Source organism: Rhinolophus hipposideros (assembly GCF_964194185.1).
Source record: "Rhinolophus hipposideros genome assembly, chromosome: 7".
NCBI lineage: Eukaryota > Metazoa > Chordata > Mammalia > Chiroptera > Rhinolophidae > Rhinolophus > Rhinolophus hipposideros.
This window is the reverse complement of record NC_138053.1, coordinates 46,490,108-46,511,302: the sequence shown is the minus strand read 5'-3', so window position 1 is coordinate 46,511,302 and position 21,195 is coordinate 46,490,108. Positions and strand designations below refer to the sequence as shown.

Here is a 21,195-nt window from a genome sequence, read left to right as displayed (position 1 = left end):
CATAAAGCAAATATAGCAAATATCTCAATTTTTAACCAAATAAATTAATTTGGATAAGAATAATCACATTGAATAAGACAAAGAAAGGTACTTTATAGTGGTCAAGATAGAAAAGAAAGAATACAATTTTTATTGTACTACAGTCACAACTATATAAATCATTTGTGCACATAAGTGCTGGAGGAAAATATGATGATGAGGTAGATTATGGATCTTTCTTCTTGTTCCACTTTTATTAATGCTGTACCATTAGCAATATTAACATGATTGATTTCTCAAATTGAGCACTGATTATATATTTAGAAATATAGAATAACTAAAATAAAATTCCTCCGATATACCTCATTGCCAAAGAAAATATACATGTTTGTTGAAATGGCCTTTTAGATACATGTATTTTCCGTTCAGAGTATAAAAGTCTTTTTTCTTTACCACCAAAATCATTTTAGCTAGATGGTTCAACAGAAACTCTTGAATCCGTTTTAATTCAATTTTGATGTCATGCTGCTGTCACTCTTACAATATGTTGCTCTTTGACTATCAAGTAATTATCTTCTCCCGACATTTTTACAGCAATATGAGAACTGGAGGCCCAACCAGCCAGACAGTTTCTTTTCTGCTGGAGAAGATTGTGTTGTAATCATTTGGCACGAGAACGGCCAGTGGAATGATGTTCCCTGCAATTATCATCTCACCTATACTTGCAAGAAAGGAACAGGTAATGATTATCCTATTAATAATGTGTACGTAATCTGCATTTCCTTTTTCAAGTGAACTCAGGAAGACTAAGCTTCCTTCTTTAAGACACAAACTGGATATGTCATGTACATTGTCTGTTGTTGCTCTGGAATATTTATTTCACTCTTGCAATACAGTTGAAAAGTTTGTTTTCAGTCATGTTTTCACCATAAATTTCATATGCTTAAGATAAAATCTATCATTTATGTATAAAAACCACCTCCAAGTATCTGGAAGAAAAACAGGAGCCAGCCCAAGGACCTAGAGACCTGTTTATTTTGATGAGGAAAACATTAAAAATAAATTAGCTGTCAACATTTAAAAATTGGGATATATCGTAAAATATTCTGGAGTTTTTTACTTAAAAAGAACACCTAGTACCATTTGACCCCTGTTCATCTTTGACCCTGGTTTGAAGTACTGGAGCTGACAACCACTGCCCTGTCTTTGAGGGGCCACGGTTTGCGGTTTCTGGAGGTCCTTACTCAGGCCTTCTCTGGTTTTAACTGCCTGGTCTCGGGAGGCATTTGAGTTTTCTAATCACTCCCTTAGAAGCTTTTTGTATGCTTATAAACCATGGAACAACAAAGCCATCCCTGCATCTATAGTAGAATGCATGCCTTCAAGATACAGCCAAATAAAAACATTTGTAATGTAAGTTTCATAATGAGGAGAATTGCTTAGTGGACATTAAAAATATAAAATTAAGAAAGCTGATTTTTTAAAGTGTGTTGTGTTTATCATTGACCAATATATTTGAATTTCTAAGGCATACTATGTACACTTGCTCCTTAAACAAATAGGAATTCCATGAAACATTTTTAAACTGTTTGCAATTGATACTGGTGTGAAAGTGTGAATATTTAGTCTCTAAACCTAGACTTTTACCCACCTCGTGGGAGAGTACAAAGTACAAATGCAAAATATAAAATCCATTTGGTTTGTCTTTAAATATAACAATAATAAAACTACAAATACCCGGTCTATAAATATTTTAGGAAAGACTCAAACACCAATAACGAGAAATGTTACTGGAATAAAGAGGACACTAAGATAAACAAAGCTCAAATGAAACTCAACCGTTATTTGTGACTACTTTGTTATTCTCTTATCTAAAGTAGAATTTATTCTGGATATCTTTTCTATACGAGCAGCTTTCCTGACTATGTGCATTACTTCAGCACTTCTGTGATGCGACTTGTGAAAATAACAAATCAGTTGTCTGTTTTCCCTGTTTTTAATGTAAGAAGCCTTTAATGAACTGTTTGTCTTTATCCAAATGTCATGTTTGCTTTCTTAAATCTCCAAATGGTCCTTGGTGTTATGGTTTTCATTTTATGATCCAAACATTCTTATATTTCCTATGTTATTTTTTCCTGTAGCAGGATTTCTCAACACCAGCACTATTGACATTTTGAGCCAGATCATTCTCAGTTGTGGGGGACTGACCCGGGCGTTGCCGAATGTTCAGCATCGTCTCTGCCCTCTGTGCACTGAGTGCCAGTAGCATTCTCCTCCACTCCACACACCCCTCCTCTGCTCTGTGAGAACTAAAAATGTCTCTAGACATTACCAACTGTCCCTGGGGAGGGTGGGAGTGCAGGAAAACTGCCGCAGGTTAAGAACCACTGCCCTGGAGCTAAACAGGATTCACCACACCAGCATCACAGTTTACGTTTGCCAGTGGGGAAAGAGATTTATAAAATGTTGGCTCTACCTCATTAAAGGAGAAAAAAAAACAAAAACAAAGTGATCCTTGGATTTTAATCTCCCTACTGTCTGATTTTTATTTATGTAGATTTAAATCATTAATAGTAGTCTGGGGAATTTTCAGAATTTCGGTCTATAGACTCTTAGGAAAGATATTCATGTCTCCTTTTAGAAAGTTTAGATATCTCTAAACATACAGACCTAAGTAGTTCTACTTGTAATTAAATACTTGTAAAGAAGGCTTATAATACACACAAGAGATAGATATTTTTAAAAGAAAAAGACAACTCAATGCACACTATCCTTACTTCTTTGCAGCGTCCTTCAGATTCCTTTCAATCCCATCCATTCACTTTCTAATTCCAACCGTATTACCTTCATTTCTTACTTTTCTCTTTCGTATCATTACGTATGCTTATATCTATTAACAACAAATTATTTAGTTCTGCACATTTTTGAATTTATGTAAGTGGAATCATACTGTATGTATTTTGTGCCTTGCTTTTTGTGTGTAGCGTCATGTTTGTGAGATTTAGGCATGTTGATGCGTGTAGCTGTATTTCTTCCTGTTTGCTGCTGTGTAGCGTTTCACTGTATGCCTATATAGCATTTTATTTATCGATTCCCCTCTCGGTGGACATTTAGGTTATATTCATGTTTTTACTATTATAAACAAGGTTTTTGTGAACATTCTTGAACTTGTTCCTGGTAGACATTTGTGAGTTTCCATAGGGTGTTTTTCCAGGAGTGAAGTGCTGAGTCATAGGATGTATGTACCATCAATTTACTAGAAAATATCAAATTATTTTCCAAAGTGGTCGTACCAATTTGCATTCCCACCAGCAATGTGTGAGAGGTCTTATTACTCTACATCTTCGCCAACAATTGATATTTTGGGACTTTGACATTTTTGCCAATCTGGTGGGTATAATATTATCTCATGATTTAATGTACATTTTCTTTGATACTTTTCCCTTGATATTTTTTCATATATGTTAGGTCATTCATGGCTTTTCTTTTGTAAGGTTTCTGTTCATGTCTTTTGCTTATTTTTAAAAATTGGCTGCGTCTCTTTTATATATTGATTTCTAGAAGTTATTTCTATATTCTGGTTACTAATTCCTAGACAATTAGGTATTTTGCAAACATCTTTTCCCAGCTTGTAGCTTGTTTTTACTCTTACCCTGTGACATTTTTTTGATAAACAGAATTCTTCGTTTTGTTGCATTTTCCTCCATCATTTAAACCATTTTGTATCTCAAGAAATCTTTACCTACCCTAAAATCATAAAGATATTCTATGTTGTTTTCTAAATGTTTTATACTTTTACTTGTTATAGTTATATATTTAAAACATCTAGAATTGATTTTCCATGTATTCTCTGAGGTAGGGAACAACGTAAATATTTTCTATATAAATACCCAACTGTCCAAGTGAAAAGGCTACTTTTCCTCACTGCTCTGCCATGTCACTTCTGTCAAATATCAAGTATGTGTGAATCTACTTCTGGTCTATTTGCCTGTCCTTGTCAATACCACACTCACTGAAATATTTTAGCTTTATTATGTCTTCATATATAAATAGTTTTAAAAGAAATCTGTACCTTTTTATTCCTCAGAATTATAAAGACAACTTCTAATTTGTCAACATAGCATAAAATTAAGTATAATGAATTATCTACTTGATAATTTTTAACCTTTTGTATCTCTTTGGTGCCTTTTGTATCTCTTTGCTCTACTTGCTAGTACCAGGACCTTGGGGTAGGCTTTTAAAAGAAGTACAGGTATCCAGATTGGGATTATCATTGAACCACATACATAGTGTAGTTTATTAATTGAAAATAACATTATTATAGAAATTTCTGCTTATCTTATAGGAATTTGTGAAGATCAAATAGTCACATGCACAAATATTTCTAACTTTTTAGTTATAGATAGTATGACATTATAATCTATTTTAGGTTATGTCTATCTGAGTGACAATTTCTTATGTGAATGAAAAGATAATGCTTGGATTGTGTTTCATTAAAGACAGCTTTGTTTGCTATGGGTCAATACATCCCAAGCTGTTTTGTTAAGCAGAAGTATATTAGAGGAACTAAATATTTAATTTAATCCCACATTTGCTATTGTAAAAGAATATGGTTGCAAACAACCTTCTGAGCATGTAAATAAATTTTATATTTGTAAACCTTTAATATTAGGATGTTGACATCCAAACATCTTTGTACCAAGATTTCTGATAATCATCTTTCCATTGAAGAACTGCATTATTTCATAAGAGAATATAACATGTTCTTGTTGGAGGCTTTGTGGTGTCAGAATTCTTAGGAATTGACAGGAAATGCCATTTAGGGAAGTTATTCATATATTTCAGCTAAATTATATTTTATAAGTGATATATAGCAAAACACAGTCACTTAATAAAAATTAATTTTTAAAGTACATCATTTAAAACAAGTACACCAATGCTAAATAAAACTGTAAGTTCAAATTCAGTTGAATCAATTCTCTACCTCTTGAATTTCAAAATTGCAAGATTTCTTTTACTTCTATTTTTGTATTATTATTTACTTTTGCTAAGTTTGTTGATATTTAGCATTTTCATTGCAAATTTAAAATAATAGTTACATATTCCAAGATTTACCTTCACTACCCTTCTTAAGAGTTGAAATTTGTATTTTTAAGTTAACTACAAAACCGAGGCATGAATACTATGGCCTAACTTTCCCCTTCTCTCCATGCAGAAGACAGAAAAGAGTAAACAAACTTAAATGAAACCAGAGACATTTTATTGATACTTAAGAGTTCATATTTTTGTCCATATTTTTGTCCATATTTTGGTCATGTTTTATTCATATTTTGTAATTATGAGGTTATGTCTATCTGACATAATCTGTTGTTATAGATTTTAATTTCTTTTTCAGGGAGGTAACCCAAGTGAACCCAAGTGAAGGTGGGTAATAGATAAAAATTTTAGGATGGTGATAAAGATAATACCATCAGGCCACATGAGACAAGTGCTTTTTATTTGGAATACTTTTCAGAAAAGTGATCATTTAGTCCTACGGGTCTTTAATAAAACACAATTCAAGAGGACATAATCTGAGATTCAAACTAGGCCCAAAACCTCAATATTTAGTGTTTTGTTTTTTTCTTCTTGAAAATTTTCAATTTGTTGATTGCATTTGATGAAGTGGCTTGGTTGGGTATATAAAGAGGGGAAAAAAAAAAAGAGATACATACTACTTGAAATATTTAGATTATTTGGAAATAACCCAATTTATTTTTCTTTAGTTGCTTGCGGCCAGCCCCCTGTTGTAGAAAATGCCAAGACCTTTGGAAAGATGAAACCTCGTTATGAAATCAACTCCCTGATTAGATATCACTGCAAAGATGGTTTCATTCAACGCCACCTTCCAACTATCCGTTGCCTAGGAAATGGAAAATGGGCTATGCCTAAAATTACCTGCATGAACCGTAAGTGGTCCTTTAGAAAGAATGGACAACCGTGCTATAACAACTACTAGACACTCTCATTTTACGGCTGCGGTATTAGTAGTATAGGGTATGGAGCAAGTAATATTGTTGTGTTTTCTTTCTTTCCTTCTTTCCTTCCATGTAGCATCTGCATACCAAAGGACTTATTCTAAGAAATACTTTAAAAATTCCTCCTCATCAAAGGACAATTCAATAAATACATCAAAACATGATCACCGTTGGAGCCGGAGGTGGCAGGAGTCGAGGCGCTGATCCCTAAAATGGCGAACATGTGTTTTCATCATTTCAGCCAAAGTCCTAACTTCCTGTGCCTTTCTATCACCTCGAGAAGTATTATCAGTTGGTCTGGATTTTTGGACCGCCGTCCAGTCATTTTGGGTTGCTGCACTCCCAAAAACATTTTAAATGAAAGCATTGGCATTCGAAAAGAAAGCAAACGAAATGAAAAAAAATAAAAAATGAGGGCAGAAAGTAACCATTTCCAGCCTATCTGATTTATTTAGTTTTCTATTTGCCTCCAGTGCAGACCATTTTTTAATGTATACCAGCCTACTGTACTATTTAAAAAGCTCAATTTAGCACCAATGGCAATGTAAATAAGATGATTTAATGTTGATTTTAATCCTGTATATAAAATAAAAAGTCACACTGAGTTCGGGCATATTTAATGATGATTATGGAGCCTTAGAGGTCTTTAATCATTGGTTTGGCTGCTTTTGGTAGTTTGTTTAGGCTGGAAATGGTTTTACTTGCCCTTTGACTGTCAGCAAGACTGAGGACGGCTTTCCTGGACAACTAACAAACACAGAGTCTTGTAGGTCATGCTGTACCCTCTCCGCCGTGGGTGCCGTTTGCTTTCATGTGATGCTGAAGCCCGGCTAATGGGATCCTGACAGAACGAGGGACAGCCATGTGGGACTCTGCTTTGTTGCATTCCTTTTTCTTCACTTACAAGAAAGGCCTGAATGGAGGACTTTTCTACGACCAGGAGCATTTTTTTAGGGGTCGAAGTGCTAATTATTAACTGAACCAGGTCTACTTTTTAATGGCTTTCACAACACTAACGTGCAAGGTTCCAGATCAACACATTTCAAATGGATATAGACCTAGGGCTCTGGAGGGTGGGGGATTGTTAAAACAACGACACACATTCAAAGAAAGAAATTTTGTATATATAACCATTTTAATCTTTTATAAAAGTTTTGAATGTTCATGTATGAATGCTGCAGCTGTGAAGCATACATAAATAAATGAAGTAAGCCATACTGATTTAATTTATTGGATGTTATTTTCCCCAAACCTGAAAACTGACATAGTACGCTAGTTATTTGTCAATGTTAGCCTTTGTACTTCCCTCCCACAGCTTGAAACCATATAATCTAGGTACTTTGTCCCCGATTAAATAATGTGATGGATAGAGTGCATCAAGTGTTTATTATGAAAAGTGTGGAAAAGTGTATAGCTTTCAGTGTATGGTGTTCGCCATTCTAAGCAAGGAGCATATTATAGAAATAGTGTAGGCATTTCTGCCTGGTAGGTCGAGTGTATTTGTTGAAATGTCTTCCTATCTCTTCTCACTCGTTTTCTCCCCTTTATTTGAATAAAGTGACTGCCGAAGATGACTTTGAATTATCCACTTAATTTAATGTTTGAAGATAAACCTGTAATGGAAACAGGGCATTTAGGAGTCTTTCCTTAATTTCAGTTAGAATGACATTAAGAAGCATGGACAATAAATAGAGTGCTAATAGCAAAAGAGCAGCCCCAGCACTGAATCTTTTTCATGAAATCATTTGGCTTAGAAGGAATGACAGTAGTAGCTACAATCATTCACAGTGTCTTTCAGCAAGTTCCCTTGGTTGCTGCCTTAACTGTAATCCACCTCTGGGTGTTCTAGAACACAGAATAACACTGTCGCTCTATTAGGTTTTAATTTCTCCTCTCATTGCAACGCACATAATACGTTCCTGTATTTATATTATAACATGTATAGTGTAAAATGTGAATGATTGTGGGTTTTTTTGTTTGTTTGTTTGATTGGTTGTTTTTTTCTTTTTTTTGAATGAAAATCTAAAATCTTTGTAACTTTTTATACTTGCTTTTGTTTCACCAAAGAAACCTTTTACTATACTGTGACTGGTCTGGTTTTTTACAACTTTAAATCCTAATGTGCACCAACATTGTTACATTCTGGTTCCATCACTAAATACAAGCTGCTGGCTTGGATGAAATAATTTTGTGGCTAGCAGAGAGGTGATTATATATGTGCTTGCAAAAACTGAGATAATAATTCTGATAATATTTACATCTACATACTTATGAATTAATCTCAAATATGAAAGAAACATGCATTAGTAAAAGTGATAGCCCAGATTTACCAAGTGCTTCCTATGAACCAGGCCAAATGTTTTATGTGTATTATCTCCCAATAAGCCTGTGAGAGAGGCGCTGTTACTCTCTAATTGTTGAAGGAGGGATCAAATGTAGAGAACTCAAGTCATGTGTCCAAAGTTGTATAATCAGTGTGTGGTGCATACAGGTAATCTCCAGAGGCTGCATAATATTCTGAAGGAAAATATAGAAAAATTTTTCTAATTGTTGCAAACTTAAGAGGTTAATTTACTCACTAGAAGATTATATCTATTAATAAATAGTGATCAGAAGATGTTAGAAACGTCAGGTTCCTATCTATCCAGATATCCATCCATTCCTTTATCTTTCATTCATTCACTGTTTTATTAAGAACTTACTGTGTGTCAAGAGCTGTAGAAGGCCCTGGAGATTCAGCAGTGAATGAGCTAGACAGGTTTCTGCCCATATAAATTTTTTGTATACTGGATATATCCTGTGGGATTTATTTTACAGCCCATTTTATAACTTTATTTATAATTTGGAAGAACAAATCCATTATATGTTCTGCAGTTGTACAGAAGATACCATAAAGGACAAAGGTGAGTAGCAAATTATTTTGAGATTTCTTTCTTGGAATGTCAAAAATATATAAGAAGTGGGCATGAAGAAAAGAAGAGATTGTTTTCTTTGCTATGCTTGTCCTTTTAATGTGCAATCTGTCATATCTTTTACACAGAACTTTGAACAGGAATTACCCAAGAGAATATATAAGAATTTGCATTACTTGTGCATAGATTCCTTTTAGGTGTTTATAAATCCATCAAGCAAATTTGTATTGCTTTAGGTGCAAATAATAGAAACTGTTGGATGGTCCATTACCCAGAATACTGGGTAAGAATTAGAAGCTTAAAGAGACTTTCACTACTCAAGTCAGCCAGCGGTAGTTTTCTACTCATTCCTACAGGATAGCTTGCATATCAGGGGAAGAATGTGCCCCTACCATAGGCGGCTATTTAAGAAGAGTTGGTCTTCCAGGGTAGCTGAAATGGAAGAGGTAAGAGGTAAGAGAGATTGTATAGCAAGGGATACAACATTTTAATGTGATGGCAGGTAGACTTTTCCAATCTTAAGTAAATTTTAAATATAGTGCAATAAGTAGGAATTGGATTAGCCTTGAGAGAATTGCCTAGAAGTCATATATCATGTAAAATGAAGCTATGGAGTTTGGAAATGGACAGAAAAACAATGTAATAGTTTGCATGAAGGTTCAGAGTTAATTCTGTGCACGACCTGTGTGCGTGAATGCCTGTCAAGAAACGAACCCACAAGAAACAAATGTATTTTACATAAAGGAAAATGATGTTATTATTACATGGCTAAAGACTCAAAGATGACTTTGACATTTTTTAAGTGTTCTTTTTATGTTTCCTAATATTATAAATGCAGTGAAATGGTTTTTGAAGAACAAGGCCCACAGTAATGTTTTGGTACTGATATTTGTGCATCCTCTTTTTTTATTGTACTACAATTCCCATTTGCTAAACAAACCAGAATTCACCCAAGGATTCTTTTCTAAAACAAGTCTAAATATAAAGTTTATAAAGGTCTTTGAGTGAGTCATTCAAGATTGTATAATCTTTTCCCATTATTACTCATTTCTGTATGTTTGGATCCCAGCTGGACAAGAAAGAACAAATGCCAGACAAGAACAAAAATGGTTTTTGTTGAGGTGTTTACAGAATAAGCAAAGACTGGGTTTTAATTGGAATTTAATTCAGAGTTCCGTCTGAGTTCATCAAATGATCCCTGCTGAAGATTAAAAGTTTACCGCCTTAAGGCAGTAAGTCTTAAACGATTTTTGATAGTGTTTACTTTAAAATAAAAAATTTAAACTATGTACGCATCACTTTTTAATTTGTCAACAAAAAAATTTTCATTATAAAGTGAAACAATTTTAAAGGCTGTTGCTTTTTGGCATATTTTAAATATTGCCATTCTAAAGTAAACATGAAACATCACTCTTTTAAATATATTTAGTGGAATCTAAATACCAGAATAGTTTGGTACCTACTATCATCCATTTAAAAAAACTTGAAGAAAAATACTCTTTCAACAGTCAAATATTTTATTTTTCTTTTGTTATTTTTGGACTTTTTTTTTTTACTTCAGTTCTCCCGCCCCATGGAATTTTATCCAAATAGTATACATTTATATGCTTGAAAGTCTTCTATTGATTAAGCTATCAAGCATATAAATCAAAATTTGTACTTAAAAGTTGAAAATTAGTTTTTTCTTGTGAACATAAAGGTGTAAAAATTAAATATCTTCTTCCAGATTGAGTGAATATTGTAATTTACTGATATACAATTGATCAGAACAATATTAAATTTTATAAAATTTGAAAAATAACTATACAAATTGTAAAATTTTTATTAGAAACACGTCTCAATAAAATGATGAGGGCTGTTTTTCCCAATTTGCATTTCTATGAGTAAATATGACTTAAAATTAAAATGTGTTAGGGCATAACATCAATTCTATTCTGTTTTGTTTTTATAGATTTAAACACTGAAAAAAGTTGTTCACATAAATAAGTAGATAGAAATAATAGTTTTATTATACAATGCTACTAATGCTTTTTTACCTCTCTCTGAATTATAGGTCAAAAATTACATAGTGGCCTATCAAAATTATTTTCAATTGAGTTTTTCAGCTGTCATCTCAATGAAGTCCTTAAATTTTTCTGGTAAACAGCTGACTTAAAAAGGGATTTGATTTGTACAGTGTCATCAGAATCATTCATTTTGACTCATCCTTTTATTTGCTCATTGTTTTTACATTCCATGGCAATGCATTTTAAGAGTCAGGATGGGTGTGAGGTATGATTGATGTAGTGGTGGTTCTTTGTAAAGTGAGAAAAGGGCAATTGTCTAAAGCCTTTGGTTCTCAAAAGCTTGTCTCCTGCAATAACAGCATTAGCATCACCAAGGAACTTGTGAGAAATACAAATCCTCAGAACCTACCCTACTGAATTAAAAATTGGGGGAGTTGAGAGAGCAACCTCAGTTTTCACAAGCGCTCCAGATGATTCTGATGCATCCTAAAGTTTATGAGAACTGGTATAAAGAACCAACAGCCTCTACCACAGACAATTTCTTACACAGATGAGTTTTAGGAAAGAGGTCAGACAGATTGAAGTTCTGGAAATTGTTTCCCTTTATGTGCCCACATACCCCTTGAAGAGTCTTGGGATATTCCTGGGATAAATGACCCTAAGTTTGGAGACTAACTGCTTTAAGATACACAGTCCTTAAAATATTTTCAGATTTTAGTACATTATCCATATTTATAAACATGTGTCCTATCAGTTGGCAATCATGACTTTCCAAACTTCGAATAAGGCTCAGGTTTTACAATTGAGAAAAGCTTTCTCTACAGGGAAAACTGAATAAAATAACATGATTGAAAACCATCATTCCTTAAAGGATAGACCTGAAACAAAGTTTGAGTTGCAAGAATTAAGACATTTAGAATTGAGAAATAGAACAAAAAATATAAATTGTAATTTCCCAGCAACAGCCAGCCATGAAGAGGAACTTCAAATTCAGTGGGGAGCCCTAAAAAAAGATCTAGGTGGAAGAACATGGGAGTGAATCAGTCTCTGAATGACTCCAGTTCCTAAATCAGATCAGCCTCCCTCATTAGCCAGATTGAAGTCACTATTCATTCAATGAGTCTACGGCCATACCACTCTGAACGCGCCCGATCTCGTCTTATCTCGGAAAATATTCATATATATATATATGTATATGTATATATATATATATATACACACACACACACACGTATATATACATACATATATGTATATGTTTGTATATATGTATATGTATGTGTATATATGTATATACATATATATATACATATATATACACATACATACACATACACATACATATACACACACACATACATATTGAGTACTTACTGTGTGCCAGGCTCTATGCTAGATATTGGGGATGCTGTTATAAACAAGACAGGCCAACTCCCTGCCCTCAAGGTTCTTACAGTCTAATGGGAAAGCTCAGCACTGGCACTAAAGTAGGAAGAAATATGATTTCTCAAAGTGTTGCTAAAGCCTCCATTGTTGGTCATCTCTTTGTTCTGCTCTCCATCTTTACCTGATTCCTTCATAACCATGGCCTTAACTACTTCCTACCTTATAATAAGTTCCATAAATCCTTTTGTGTGATGATTATGTATCCAGTTGTTGATTTCATAAGTACATTAATCTCTATATGTCCCAAATTAAAGTTATCCAACCCTCCCACTAACTATCTATACATTTTTTTTTAAATCTAGAAATCCAAAAGTCATTCTGGATTCCTAATTTAATGCCCATATTTAATCAAGCACTAAATTCTATTCTATCTCCAAAAGTTTCTCAGAACCATCATCTTCTCTCTATTCCAAATGTCCTCAATATCTCATACAGTATTACTATCTCTAGATGCATCACTTTCAAAATAGTCTTCTAAACTACCATATTCTTTCAAATGTTCAAATCAGAGCCTGGTATTCTCCAGCTCGGAATTCTTCCAAACCTAGTGCCTACAAAATAAAGTCTAATCGAGAAAAAAAAGAAAGAAAGAAACACCTGTTCTAGGTATTACATGCTTAAGAATGGAGGAATTGATTTAGGAAACTTAAATCAATCATTAAGTTTTAGTTTTTCTTTTTTATATCAGTTTGGCTTCCTGTTCAGTCTCTGATGAAAAGCCAGGCTCCTCTTGTAGCAATTGTGTACAAGGCAGAAACGGAAGGCCAGAAACGCTATCTTAATGGAACATACGTTTTCCTCTGGATACACTCTCCAATCTTCTGCTAGTGTTCTGTGAGCTGACTGTGAAGACCGTTCCTATTGGGTTCAGCCATAGGAAGCAATGAAGGAGGTGACAGCAAGAAAGGAGAGTGACTGCAGCGTGTGTGCCTCTTTGGCTTTCCCCTAATCCTGTAGGATTGCATGGGCTACCTGTATCCCTGTAGTAAAGCCATCCGTGCCTAGCATGCCTCATCACCATATAGTCCTCTCTGCCTCCTGGTTGCACTGCTGCTCTCTCACCTTGACCCTTCAGAACTGGGGTATTAAGTGCTCTCCACTATTTTTGGCCCAGGGGTACTACACTATAAACGATTTCCTCAAGCCACCTACCATTGCAAATAGTCCCTTTATTAAACTCTCTTCAACTTATCCAACCTGATTGTGTTATCTGTTTCATGCTGGATTCCTGACTGTCAAAGTGTTTTGAGATGCATTTCTTCAAGGAAATTATGGAAGTAAACCAGTTCATATCAATCACAGGCTGGGCATGCTATTATGTTGGTGCAAAAGTAATTGCGGTGTTTGCATTTATTTTTAACATTTTAAACCGCAGTTACTTTTGCAGCAATCTAATAGTCTGGAACATTGGTCCTCTTGGGTTTCTTCCATCGCATCTTATTGTGTGCTTTTATGAGGTTGTATCTTTAGTCCCTTCCTTATAACCACTAAACAGTAAACATGTGATTGTCACAACTGCCAGTAATTTTTTCTGCCTCAGCTCTGCATAAACATGACCACACTGCAGACTGGTTGGTCCTAAAGCTGTTCTCTGGCTTACATTTCCAAAATAAAATGTAATTCTCCTCAGCTTGAGATTACAATCAAGTTTAGTTTTCAATGCTTGTTTTATAATTAGAAGCAAAGAAAAGAGTTGGAGTCAAGTTATACATGTGCATAACAAGTTTCTCTGAAACTAACTCCCAGTGTTTTTGAAGGTTATGGCCATACGTGGGGAAAGTAGAAAGAGAAGGGAGATTGCTATTTTAAAGCAGCCAGCCCATTTTGTTTCTTTGGATAGTGGTATGCCTTTATCTTTCACATATTTTTCCTCCTTTGTTTTTGCAGGAGTTATTCCAGGGAGGCTTTAAGTTATACATGTTTAAGACCAAGCTCCTACTTTGAAATGAACTGGTAAAAGGAGGAGCTGAGCTGCTTTGCATTAAAAAGTAGATGTTATTCTCTTCTCCTACAAAATGTTGTATTTTTAGAGTAAACTTTTACTTAAAAAAATATTCTGTTTATTTTCTCTGGAGTCTTGATTCCAAGGAGTGGAGAGTATTTGGCAGAAGGGCCTTCCTCCATTGAGGAGGGAGGCTGGTTACAGCAACCTGATGGCAGATGTGCTGAAATGGAGAGAAACCTCTAGTAGAGATCTGTGGAGAGGCCCATAAACGCTGGAATAGAACAATAAAATGCACTTTTGAGTGTTGTTTGACTGTTAGAATTCTTTACATTTCTTCATGTCTCAGGAGAGTTTGGGTAAGTTCAGCCTTAACTGAGATTTTCAGAATTAAAGGATGGCCATGGCTCATTGGGGAGGGCTGGGGAAGTAGAGAGATCAGCAGTAGTCTTAGTAAGCCAGGTACAGATAGTGTGATGTGGTCTGGAATCATGTACCTGGTACCAGAAGGCTAGCTGGGGTCAGTGACATGCAAGGTAGATTTATGGAACATGGCCCTGTGCCAGAAATGTTTAGGGAAAGGAGTCTACATTTTTTATTTTCTTTTTATTTATTTATTTATTTATTTATTTATTTATTTATTTATTTATTTATTTATTCATTCATTCATTCATTCATTCATTCATTCATTCATTCATTTATATTTTTTATCAAGCAACAAGTGGTCTTGGAAATGTTGTTTTAGTATTAAAAGGAAGTGCAATTTCTTACAACTAAATTTGAGAATATGTGTATTATGCAGGTTTTCTTTTTTTTTTTCAACTACAGTTGACATACAATATTATTTTAGTTTCAGGTGTACAACACAGTGATTAGATATTTGTATAACTTACTAAGTGATCACCCCAATAAATCTAGTACCCATCGACAGCATACATAATTATTGCAATATTGATCATATTTCCTATGCTATGCTTTACGTCCCTATGACTGTTTTGTAACTACCAATTTGAACTTTTTAATCCTTTCGTCCCCTTCACCCTCTTCCCCAACCCCCCATCTGACAACCATCAAAATGTTCTCTGTATCTATGAGTTTGTTTCTGTTTTGATCATTCATTTCTCCTGTTCTCTAGATTCCACATATAAGTGAAAGCATGTGCCATTTGTCTTTCTCTTTTTGATTTACTCCACTCTGTACAGTACCCTCTATGTCCATCCAAGTTGTTGCAGATGACAAGATTTCATTATTTTTTCTGGCTGAGTAATATTCCATTGTACATATGTACCTCCTCTTCTTTAATCATCCATTGATGGACACCCAGGCCGCCTCCACATCTTGGCCATTGTAAATAATGCTTCAATGAACATATGGATGCACACGTCCCTTCAAAGTGGCATTTTGGGTTTCTTTGGATAAATACCCAAACGTGGGATTACTGGGTCCTCCTTTCTCTGTTATAGCCTTTGATTTAAAGTTTACTTCATCTGATATAAGTAAGCTACCCCAGTTTTTTGTTTCTTCATTTCCATTTTTCATGAGATATTTTTTTCCCATCCCTTTACTTTTAGTCTGTGTGTGTCTTACAATCTGAAGTGAGTCTCTTATAGGCAGCATGTGTAAGGGTTTTGTTTTCTTATCTCCATGCAGCCACCTTATCTTTTGATTGGAGCATTTAATCCATTTACATTTAAAGTTATTGATAGGTATGCAGTTATTGCCATTTTATTATTCATATTTTTGTTTCCTCTTACAGCGGTCCCTTTAAGATTTCTTTTAATACTGGTTTGGTGGTGATCAACTCTTTCAGCTTTTTCTTGTCTGGGATGCTCTTTATCTGTCCTGCGATTCTGGGTAAAGTAATTTTGGTTTTGGTTCCTTGGGTTTCATCACATTGAGTATTTCCTGCCAATCCCTTCTGACCTGCAGAGTTTCTGTTAAGAAATCAGCTGACTGTCTTATGGGAGTTCTGTTGTAGGTAACTAACTGCTTTTCTCTTGCTGTTTTTAGGATTCTCTCTTTATCTTTAATCCTTGAAATTTTAATCATCATGTGTCTTGGTTTTTGCCTCTTTGGGACTTTCTGCATTTCCTGGGCTTGTTTGTCGGTTTCCTTCTCCAGGTAGGGAACTTTTCCACCATTATTTCTTCAAATAGATTTTAAATTCCTTGTTCTCTCTCTTCTCCTTTGTTGTCACGCAGCAGCCTAACCATCTGTCCCCTCATGCCTCCCCCTAAAGAAAGAAGTGTCTGTGAGACTGATCTTTTCAGGGACTTTGCTTCACCTTTGTGCTTACACCGTGTGCCTCCCTGTTTGGCCCCAAAAGATGGCTGGATAGTCAGGTAAGATTCGCCATGGGGGGAAAGACCTAAGCCAGACACAGTCGCATGGGGACCATCTGGAGAACTCACAGGGTCATAGAGGTGGGCACAGCCCTGTACCTTCCCCCATCTAAGGAGAGCTTCTGACTTTGTGGCTATATTCCTTCCCACAACCTGCTTGGGAAGTGGTTTAATGATGTGATAACATCAGTTCTCCTATTCTTATCAATAAGTGTCAGTATAAAGGTTTTGTCCCTGGGGAGGCACATACCACAATTATTAAGACATCATGGGACTTTTGATTCCGGCTGTTTGCAGGCAAGAGTGATTGGTTTGAATCAGTTTTCTGGTATGATGTATGAGACTCACAGACCGTGGAGAAAACAATGCTACTTCCTTGTGTGTACATCAATAAAAGCCACAAGGTGGCTCAATTCGGGACTCTCAATCCTTTGAGGCTGTGATACCCTTGGCCCCTAGTGCATACTTTTCTTTCTCTTTCTTAACCCTTTGCTGCCCCTTCTCGTTCCCTCACTGCCCGTGTGCTGGACGTGACACTCCTTCTGATATCCCTATAATGTGAATGTTAATATGCTTGATGTTGTCCCAGAGGCCCTTTAAACTATCCTCATTTTTTTTTTTTTTTGGATTCTTTTCTCTCTCTTTTTTTTCTGTTGTTTGTTTTTTTCCTGCTACCTTATCTTCCAAATCACTATTCGAAATTATTGTTTTTTTTTCTGCTACCTTATCTTCCAAATCCTCTGCTTCATCTAATCTACTGTTGATTCCCTGTAATGTATTCTTCATTCAGGTATTGCATTCTTCATTTCTTTTTTTTTTATATAAATCTATTCTCTCTTTTATTTTTTCTGTTGTCTTTCTTTCTTTCTTTCTTTCTTTCTTTCTTTCTTTCTTTCTTTCTTTCTTTCTTTCTTTCTTTCTTTCTTTCTTTCTTTCCCTTCCTTCCTTCCTTCCTTCCTTCCTTCCTTCCTTCCTTCCTTCCTTCCTTCCTTCCTTCCTTCCTTCCTTCCTTTCTTTCTTTCTCGTTTTTGGGTATAGCTCACAGTGGCCCATGTGGGGATCAAACTGGCAACCTTGGTGTTATTAGCACCACACTAACGAACAGAGCTAACCAGCAACCCCCTGTATTCTTCAGTTCTGACTGGTGCTTTTCTATGTTTTCTCTATCCATTTTTATGTTTCCTACTTTTTTGTTGAATTTCTCACTAAGATCATTGAGCATCCTTATAACCAGTGTTTTGAACTCTGCACCGTAGATTACTTATCTCCATTTTGTTTAGTTCTTTTCCTGTAGCTTTGTTTTGCTCTTTCATTTGGGACATGATGCATTTTGTCCCTACATTTTGGCTGCTTCCCTGTGTTTGTTTTTATATGTTAGGTAGGACTGCTATGACTTTCAATTTTAGTATAGTGGCTTTATGTAGTAGGTGTCCTGTGGGGCCCAGTGGCATAGTCTCCCTGGTCACTGGAGTAGAATGCACCATGTGTATCCCTTGTGTGGGTTGTGTGTGCCCTCTTGTTGTGGTTTTCACATCAACAGGAGGGATTGACCTCCAGCTGATTTGTTGTGAAGACTGGCTGTGACTACAGTAGGGGAGCTGTAGTGCAGGGGCTGACCCTATGGAGCAGGATTCACTTTAGCAGGTCTTTGGTGCCTGCGTGGTCTGTCCTTTGGTGTTACTTTTTGTGGAGGTGGTTGGGTGGTGCTGTGGTGTGGCCTGATGCTGGCTACCAGATGTGTTCATTCTGGTACCTCTTGGGAAGAACTGTGTTGCAGGTCAAGGTCAGACACTGCCTATGCTGTGCCATTTGGTATGAGCTACATAGTGATCTGCTGATGGTTACCACTTACACTGGGTTTAGAGATGCCTGAGACAGGCTAAACTGTGAACAAAGGCTGGTTCCTGCTAGTGCCAAGGTTGGAGCTGCTTAGCAAGAGGTATGGGGAATGCTGAGGCCAGATGCTGCCTGTTTGGGGTTTTTGAGACATTTAAGGAAAGTCTGAAGCATGAGCCAAGACTGGCTTTTTGGATGGAAAAGGCATTGGAAGTGGCTTAGGTGGGTCCACAAGTTGAGTGGGGCGGGGTCTCAGCTAATCACCAGGGTGAGGGAACAGTATTATGTTAGAGAGGTTGATGGAGACTCAAATATGGTGCCCACCTGTGTCTGTACACTGGGTGCAGGTAGGGCTCAACACAAGAATTATGGCTTCTGTCAGCACTTTTGTTTGGTAGAAAGTTGCCCCTTCTATCATCACCCTGAAGCCAGTTCCTCCCCACATGTCCATGGTGCCTTTCGAGTAGCTGCCCCAGAGCTGGACCTCAGAGCAAGTGAGCCTATGAACAAGTAAGTCCATGCAAGGGCCTTTTAAGAGGAATGGCTGGGACTCCAGCCACCCTCTGTCTCTCTCAGCCACAATCTCTGCTGGTTTTCATAGCCAGAAGTTATGGGTACTTCTCTTCCTGGTACTGGAGTCCTGAGCTGGAAAGCCTGGTGTAGGGCTGAACATCTCACTCCTCTGGGGGTGGACCTCTCCAGCCAAGATATTCTTCCCAACACGTGGGTCTGAGATTTTCGAGTCTCTGTCCTTCCTACAAATCTCCAAGTGGCTTCTTCTGTATATTCTTAGTTGTAAGACTTTTGTTCAGCTAGACTTCAGGCGATTCTCAATGATAGTTGTTTTGTAGATTAGTTGTAATTTTGATGTGGTCATGAGAGGAGGCAGGTAGAGCATTTACCTATTCCCCCATCTTGACCAGAACTCTCAAGTAGGCTTTCTTACAAATAATATCTTCAATGCTTAATATATAGCAATACTTTTAACTTTGAGTCTTGCCTCCTTCAAATGTGAGGTAAATTAAGAGATATTTTTTATTTTGTATATGTAGGGCAAAAAGGGAATTTAAAAATGAACATCATAAGCAAGAAAAAAAAGGTAACCCAGCGAAATAAATAGAAGAAAATTAACCAAATAATTCCAGAAGAATGACAGCAATACAATAATATAATTATTTTGGAAATGGATTTAGGAAAGGAAGAAGAATTTCTGGGATTTTAGAGGCTGTACTAATTTAAGCAGAGCCAAACACATCATTAAAAAGCAGGCATTAGGATTCAGTGATGTTCTGATTATGAAAGGAGGGAAGAAGAAAAATATTAATTATAACATTTTGCACATAGAATTAGGGAAAATAGAAGTACTGCAAAGAACTCATGCTAAAAAGACAAGACAGTACACCTGAAAAAGCAAGAAATATTTGAAGCTCACTAGCAATATAGTTTGCTTGAGAGTTTCTGGTTGTTTAAGGAAAAAAATCAGAATAATTTTTAATTAAATGAGGGTTTGAAAACACAAAAGTTAACGGTCCTGTTCATCCACAGAGGAGGAGGTTCAGGAGAAAGACTACAAGAAAAGATGAGAGATGCTGAAATAAAACAGTCTAGACAATTAATATTTATTGACTCATTATCTGAATCATAACTCTTTCTATTAGACACCATGAAAACACTTTTAGGTATCAGTTAACTTTTGTCATTGCTCTTTTGTTGTCGTTAGTTTGTTACCAATGTAATCTCTGCTTATCGTAAATGAGTTGGAAATACAGAAAAGCACAACCAGGACAGCAAATGTTCAAGAAAATATTTGCTAGACATCACTATTTTTAACTCACGTGACCCCAAAGAGTGCTTAATAACTATGTGCAGAAGGTACTATTTATTGTGTGCCAGTCACTCTCATAGGTGTATTGCCATCTGTTTCTTTTCACAAGAATGTAAGCTCTGTGAGCATAAGGACTCCTCTGTTTTGACCATCGCCAAGTTCCCAACACCTGCAATAGTGCTTGGCATACCGCACGCACTCAATAAATATATGTTAAATGCATGACTAGATCACCTCTCTTAATATTCACATCAATTTTATTGTCGTTCCCATTGACTTACGGAGAAGCAGGGACACAGAGAGATTACATTGACAGCCCCAAGTTGCTTAGTGCGTAAGCTAGGATGTGTGGCCAGCTAGTCTAACTTTGGACTTGTTAATGTATTTGGTTGTTACTCCTTAGCTAGAGAAAGAGCCTGTTGAAACAAAAGAGGAATGATATTAATAACAATACACTGAAACTAAGACAGAAACCCCTTACCGCCTTGCCACAGGTGCCAACAAAACCTGGTACGTTATATTCATTGAGTAGTTCTATTAAGTAGCAGCATCAGAAGCTGAGGGGAAAAAAAATATGTGAAGGCATTTGTCCCTCTGTCACCACTCTGCTCCAGAAATATGCCGTCCACAGTTGTCTTCCACTTAAGTTACTGGCTGAATGCTTTAGCAGATGACAATTATTCTGACTATTAGGGTTTATAGAACAACACACAAATAAACGTTTAGGAAACTACAGTTGCAATTTATGTCTATCTAAGCCTGCAGTCAAAGTGAATGTTAGTACATTGTGACTTCCACTCTTGCCTATTTAAACAAAAGAGATTATTTTCCATTAGAACAGAATTGAAAGTTGCTTTCCAGCAAGATGTGGACAAATCCCTATGCAGCCA

At 36.0% G+C, this 21,195-nt stretch overlaps 1 protein-coding gene across 7 annotated transcripts in view; it reads left to right on the top strand.

Moving 5' to 3' along the window:
* The window catches only part of VCAN (versican), a 289,285-nt gene extending 281,202 nt beyond the window's left edge, over positions 1–8,083 (top strand). For all 7 annotated transcript variants that reach the window (XM_081053809.1, XM_081053813.1, XM_081053810.1 and 4 more), the window contains 3 exons: positions 574–718; positions 5,745–5,927; positions 6,073–8,083. In XM_081053809.1, the coding sequence (XP_080909935.1) occupies positions 574–718; positions 5,745–5,927; positions 6,073–6,200 (456 nt within the window). In that variant the 3' untranslated portion in view covers positions 6,201–8,083. The remainder of the gene's footprint in view (positions 1–573; positions 719–5,744; positions 5,928–6,072) is intronic.
* The last annotated feature ends 13,112 nt before the right edge of the window (positions 8,084–21,195 follow it).